Below are 6,866 nucleotides of genomic sequence, written 5' to 3'. Positions count from 1 at the left end.
AGCAGAGCATAAATAGGTGTTCATGGTGTAGTACATCATTAGCAGAGCATAAATAGGTGTTCATGGTGTAGTACATCATTAGCAGAGCATAAATAGGTGTTCATGGTGTAGTACATCATTAGCAGAGCATAAATAGGTGTTCATGGTGTAGTACATCATTAGCAGAGCATAAATAAGTGTTCATGGTGTAGTACATCATTAGCAGAGCATAAATAAGTGTTCATGGTGTAGTACATCATTAGCAGAGCATAAATAGGTGTTTACAGGGTAGTACATCATAAGCAGAGCATAAATAAGTGTTCATGGTGTAGTACATGATTAGCAGGGTAGAAATAGGTGTTTACAGGGTGCTCTGCTAATGATGTACTACACCATGAACACCTATTTATGCTCTGCTAATGATGTACTACACCATGAACACCTATTTATGCTCTGCTAATGATGTACTACGAAATAGGTGTTTACAGGGTAGTACATCATTAGCAGGGTAGAAATAGGTGTTTACAGGGTAGTACATCATTAGCAGGGTAGAAATAGGTGTTTACAGGGTAGTACATCATTAGCAGGGTAGAAATAGGTGTTTACAGGGTAGTACATCATTAGCAGGGTAGAAATAGGTGTTTACAGGGTAGTACATCATTAGCAGGGTAGAAATAGGTGTTTACAGGGTGGTACAAACCCTGGAATTTTGGATGCAAAGTGTCACTCAAGAAAGAGCCACACCATCCCGATGTTTACTTCATGAAATACTTTATGGTACAGATGTTGGGTGTCATCAGTCTGGACCCTTTCAATGCCCAATGACACCCAACTTTTTTGAGGTACAAAATAAATGTTACATAGAAAATGATATCTTTAGTAGTTGGATATCAAAACTATTTATTGCACAGGTTTAACTTTGTTTTTTTTTTTGGTAATCACGACCTTATATTTATAGGTAACTTGGATGATCTTAAGAAGAAGGTCTTTATTGTAAAAGAAGGAATTCAATACAGGATTCGAATTGACTTTTTTGTGCAACGTGAAATCGTGACTGGCCTAAAATATGTTCAGAGGATTTTGAGATATGGAGCTGAAGGTAATTTTACAAGTGAACATTGTGATCTCGTGCCATTATTTTGTTGGGTACTCGGTTGTGGGCATATAAGACTTATCAGAATAAGTCATTAATAAGATGTTCAAAATTCAAATAAAGTAACTTTATTTTCTAGATTAGATATAAACCCTTGGAACTTTAATCAGTTTGGTTTATATATATATATATATTTATGTAACACATCATTGGATTGAAAGTGATTACCTGTTAAAAAGTAACTGTATTACAATGATTTAATAAATAACTTATTAATACCAGCCAAGATGGAGTATAATCTACTTGTCAAAGTAACTTTCTTTGCTGCTGGAATGATCACATTATTAGTTCTCACTCTTTTCCTACAACTTAAAATTTTAAATATCACAGCGTATAATTTAATAACCTTTGGGTTATATTAATGATAAGTTAGTCTTTGAAATTAATTTTATAGTTGAAAAGTTAATTTTGATTACTTTTCTTTGTGCTATGTGAATTTTGTAAAATATTCCCCTTTGATTTTTTTCGGTACAGTTGAAACGATCACTCACATGGTCGGAAGCTACGGTCCAAAACTTGAACTTCAGTCATTCATCACACAACCGGAAGAGATGCCGTCTGGGGTGGCTGCTAGAGGGAAGTACATTGTTAAGTCCTTATTCACCGATGATGACAGAAACGAACACTTGAAATGGGAGTGGTGCTTTGAAATAGAGAAAGACTGGGAGTAAATGAAGAGTACGATAAAGTTCCGCGTGCAGGCTTAAACTTTTGACGGTTATGTGAGGACACATTCCAGTCTAGTATTTCCTGTTGTTTGGTTTATGCTTATTGTTAAGGTGCTTTGAAGAAATAGTTTATAAATAGCTTAAAGACAAAAACTGATTAAATCCATCTGTGCGTGTGTTCTGTACAGAATGGTCGTCGTTTTTGGTGACCTAATTACCGAGGGATACCAGCTTTATTATCGAAGCTGTTCTCTTGTTATTCTGTTCATATTTGATGAAGTAAGGTTTCTGGTGCTTGTCTGCTCTGCACATAGTTTATGGTTAGATAGAGCCTGTTGTGGAAATTTGTTATTGTCAGGCTGGAAGTTGAGGTTACTGAGAAGAAGGGTATTTCGCAACCTGATACTAGTTGGTCTACCTAGAATTTTGTTTGCAATAGGTAAAACTCGTGTTCGCATATTCAGGATCGAGTTTATGTGGATCCCTAAATTTTACCTCTTGGTAGCAAAGTTTCTATTTATTTTGATCGTCACATGATCATTTTCAAAAGAGAGACAAATTTCATGTGCTACATATGTCATGTTAACATGATTTTCTTGGTTTACTTCAAAATACATTGAGATTTTTTTTTTTTGATAGTTATAATGTCACCGAAACAAACTCTCATATTAACTTGTACTTCTGGTTAATGAAGTTAAATGGGAGACGTCCACACTGAGGATTTTTTTATTATCCTTATTATGTAGTTTACATCTTTCTATTGAAGTTTTTGTTCTGGTGTGGTATGATTTTTACATGTAATGTTAAATGCACTTTTATTTTCTGCATTATGTCCATCATAAGTTTTTGTACCAAAGAAAGTTTAGAAAACCTCCCCGTCCTTTGACTTTTGTAAGGTTTTATACCTCAAAAACACTGATATTTCTATGCTCTTATTCCACAGAATTTAGGGTTACACATAACGTATATTTTGAATACTGCTACAGAAAGTAATTTTATTTTGGTAAAGGTTTGTCCTTCATTTCTACTCTTAAAATTTTAAACTAAACAATATGGTGTTTTAAAAACTATTAAAGATAATATTTACGAAGGTTTGAAGTCCTTTTAATCCACCATTTAGTAATTCTGGTTATTAACCAGCGAGTTAAAGGGACTTAAAAACTTCATGAATAATATATACACACCACCGTTGTAAGAAGACTATCTTTATTTCTTTGGTTAGCTGACCCAAGCTGTGCTTACGGCCGTGAATAGGTGAGATTCCTGTCCACAGCAGAGGGTCAAGGAATAAATTAGGCCTCTCCGTCACAATTATATTTTCAATTTTACCTTTGGTGAAGATAAATCTTTAATATTGTATTTTGAATACATTTTAATATACTTTTAACTAACATGAACAATGAAGCAGCAGTTCAGAACTTTTAAAAGCTTCCTGTTTCAAAGTTTAATTATTACAAGAATTGGTATCTAGAAAGAGTAGCACCAAATTGTGTTGGTAATGTTTTTGGAAAAGAAAAGCTTTTTCCCAAAGTTTGAGTATAACAGTGAAGCTACGACAGATGCCAAGTTATTTTCCATGAGCTTGTATAGTAGTTTGAACTGTTAACCAATGCAAGTGATTTCTGTTCACTTGTAAAACGATAGGGGGGAAAAAATAACATTTATGCAAGGCCTAAAATTAGTTGTAACTTAGGAAAATTGTTTCAAATAGTTCTATTGACATTCTGTGAATACATTTCCAGTTACCAGTTGAATACGAAAGATTAATGAATGTTTTAATTATCCTGTACTTATTCAGAAATATAATTTTACATTAATGTGCATATTAGTTATAAACATGTGAAACTGACATTCTAATGTCATATGAACAATGTTATGGTTTTTACAAAATGTCGAGAAAATTTTCAAGTTATTTAAATAATCTTTACTCATCTTTTAAATGATAATTTAATACTTACGTTTTTATTGATTTTGCAAAACTGTGTTCTGAAAAGTACTTTCTTGAGATCACAAAATATTCACTTCTGTCAAACACCACAATATTTTTCTTTTACAAGCACTAGAGGCATTTTTAATAACAACGAACATTCTTTGATTGCCAATTAACGTTATAAACTTAGAACACAACAAAAGTGAGGATATGTCTAGTAAGTGGCATCCGTTGCTTTATGTGAAAAAAAGTTGTCTACGAAGCAAGTGTTAGGCCTAAGGTCGCCGTTACGTATTTTACGCAAATGTTATTCACTGTTCTGCTTCAGTATGAGCTGTGATTTATTCCTCATTTTCCAACTTGCCAAACATTATGAAACACCGATAAAAATGTTCCCTTATTGTAAGACTTTTAATACGGCAACCCTAATCTGGTGGCGACTAACGTAGGACTATCACACAATCGGCGTCATATTTATTGTGTTGCTGTTTAAGTGCTGCAAAATGGATTTTAGTAAATACCACTTTTGGGTTAGTACACGTTGCACAAGAACTGTTGACATTATATAATGGCTGGGCCAAACAAGTATTATTGTAGTTTTTGTTATTGATTTACAATTAGAGATGTGTTTTATGTATCTTGATGTTTTTTTTATCTTTATTTTAGCCATGATTGTTTAAACTAAAAGAGCCTTACATTTATTAATAGAATGAGATAATATACACGTTTCTATATAATTTTGTGTATCTGTGCTTATCCATCTTGATGTATTGGAAATTAACATTCAAATTGGGTGTTAAAAAGTATTATTATAGTTCTGTAATCACTGTTCTGACAAGAAAAAAAAAAATGGTTATAGACTTTCATGACTATTTAAGTTGTCAAGCAAGCACACAAGTCATTCGGGGCGTTTTTTAAAATGACAGATGTATGCGAGAAACATAGTTAAGAGTTATAATGTGTCTAGTTTTACCTTGTATACTCAAAAACATGCTATTTTGGAGGAAACTTAGCAATTACTGTTGAGAGTGTTACCCTTGATTTTCTTGTGCCCCTTTTAAAAATCTCATGTTTTTCAGTAATTATTTTGGAGAATCATAACCGTTATCTTAAATGGTAGAAGAATGTAATATTGATACATTTATCATGTCACGTTATGATACGAGTAGTTTGTGTTAAAACTTTCTAATAGTGAGGAAATCAGAAATCAACATTGTTTTGTTGTCTAATCAGAATAAAGAAAAGGACTTTAATTCTATCTTAAGTTCATTAGTATTGTATAAAACAAGTGAAAGACACTGAAGTTGTGGCTTTTAGGACAAATCAACATGTTTAAATTACCATTTTTTGTTCGATCCAAAGTATCCTAATTCAATAAAACTCGGTGGTAAGTCTGTATGCACCAAAACTTGAGTTTTGATACCCGCAGAGGATAGATAGCCCATTGTGTAGCATTGTGCTTAATACAAAATCAACAGATCTGTTCAATAGTGTTTGATTCAAGTTATAATTTTTGCTTGTACAGATGCTGTCTGAAATTTAGTGTCGCACGGTCGGCAGTGATTTTCTAATGTAACCCAGTGTATGGTACTTACTTTTAAATAAAATCTTGATTTTGAATGTGTAGTAGCAGTACTTGTCACACACACACACACACACTTTAGGGGAATTACTATTAACTGGAAGTTATATGTCTTTGGTTTTGTGAAATTCCTAATCCATGAGAATACACAGTTAAAAATGTTGGAAAATAAATCATTTTAGGATGTTGGACTCGTATTCTGCAGGATGGGCCACGATAATATGATGGTCAACCCTGCTACTCATTGGTAAAAAAGAGTAGAAAAGCCCAACAGCTGGTGGTGCCTGGCAAGTCTCTGTAGCAAGCGGATAGCTTCACCATAAACAATTGTATCATCTTTTGATACAAGTACTGTATTATAATCTTCAGTTTTCTGTAGTAAATATTGGGGTATAAAAGCTATTTTAATACTAGGAATAACAACCTTATTGTATTCTTTAATCAGACATTCGGTGTTTTGTCTTAAAACGCAAACCCTAACTGACAGTATACGACTCGTGTTATAATTGGCATGCTTATAATGAATTGTTATATGACAATAGTGCATACACGTTATTTTAAAAACTAGATCGTTGTTTTCAAGTAAGAGAGATTAAGAACATTACTGGTATAATAAACTGTGAATTAAATTTACCATTTCTTTGTGTTGCCGACTGAAGCATACTCTTACATTGTTTTCCACGAGATGCAAGGAAAGAGTTTAACTAGAAAGAAGAATACGCTGGTGAATGGTGACCCCATCATGCTTTTGTAGACACTGGCAGAACCATCACTAGAGATATTTGGCTGGAGTATTGATTTTAGTCTTGTTGCATATCAGTGGCTAGGTTCTAGTACTTATGTCGACTACATTTCAGCCATGTTATTTTCAAAAACTTTACATATGTAAGATTAAATATCAAGTATTAGTGTAAGGGATATATATATCTTTCATGTAGATAACTGCCTTGTAGCTTTGATGTACGTATTAAGCCGAATAAACCAACCAACAGGTCTCACGGTGAATTCATAATAAGTTTTTGTGGAAATGAATTTTAAATGTAAATGGTTACTTCCAAGAAAAGGTTTATTGAAAAATGAACATACACGAACTAGTTCTATTCTACATGAAACCAAAGGTCTAGTGAGTAACGTCTGTTGAAAGTAATAATAATAGAAACTTCAGTAAACTACACGGACTATTCAAGACACACTAAAATACTAATGAGAAAAGATCCACTGAATGAAAGAGCTCACCTACAAACACATTGAACAGTTAATTCATATTATTAAAAAATAAGTCATTCACATAACGATTGAATCTTTTGTCAGTTCTTTACTTCATCTTCAGTGCAGGTTACTAAAATTCATATTTTTGTACTTAACCTAAATGTTAAAATATGGTAACGGAGACATTTTCACTTATTTAATATGTTAGGTTCCAGTTACTGATCTTATACACCAACTAAATGTTAAAATATGGTAACGGAGACATTTTCACTTATTTAATATGTTAGGTTCCAGTTACTGATCTTATACACCAACTAAATGTTAAAATATGGTAACGGAGACATT

General features: G+C 32.9%; 1 protein-coding gene and 1 long non-coding RNA gene across 3 annotated transcripts in view; both read left to right on the top strand.

The window, feature by feature from the left end:
• The window catches only part of LOC106466296 (rho GDP-dissociation inhibitor 1-like), a 10,648-nt gene extending 5,298 nt beyond the window's left edge, over window positions 1-5,350 (top strand). For both annotated transcript variants that reach the window (XM_022394269.1, XM_013926565.2), the window contains exons 4-5: window positions 938-1,078; window positions 1,607-5,350. In XM_022394269.1, the coding sequence (XP_022249977.1) occupies window positions 938-1,078; window positions 1,607-1,803 (338 nt within the window). In that variant the 3' untranslated portion in view covers window positions 1,804-5,350. The remainder of the gene's footprint in view (window positions 1-937; window positions 1,079-1,606) is intronic.
• A 1,327-nt stretch (window positions 5,351-6,677) lies between these two features.
• The window catches only part of LOC111087491, a 1,332-nt gene continuing 1,143 nt past the window's right edge, over window positions 6,678-6,866 (top strand). The window contains exon 1 of the long non-coding RNA XR_002612163.1: window positions 6,678-6,729. This is a non-coding gene — a long non-coding RNA (uncharacterized LOC111087491). The remainder of the gene's footprint in view (window positions 6,730-6,866) is intronic.

This window comes from Limulus polyphemus, unplaced genomic scaffold, assembly GCF_000517525.1.
Source record: "Limulus polyphemus unplaced genomic scaffold, Limulus_polyphemus-2.1.2 Scaffold2213, whole genome shotgun sequence".
NCBI classification, from domain to species: Eukaryota; Metazoa; Arthropoda; class Merostomata; order Xiphosura; family Limulidae; genus Limulus; species Limulus polyphemus.
This window is presented reverse-complemented; position numbering and strand designations above follow the sequence as displayed.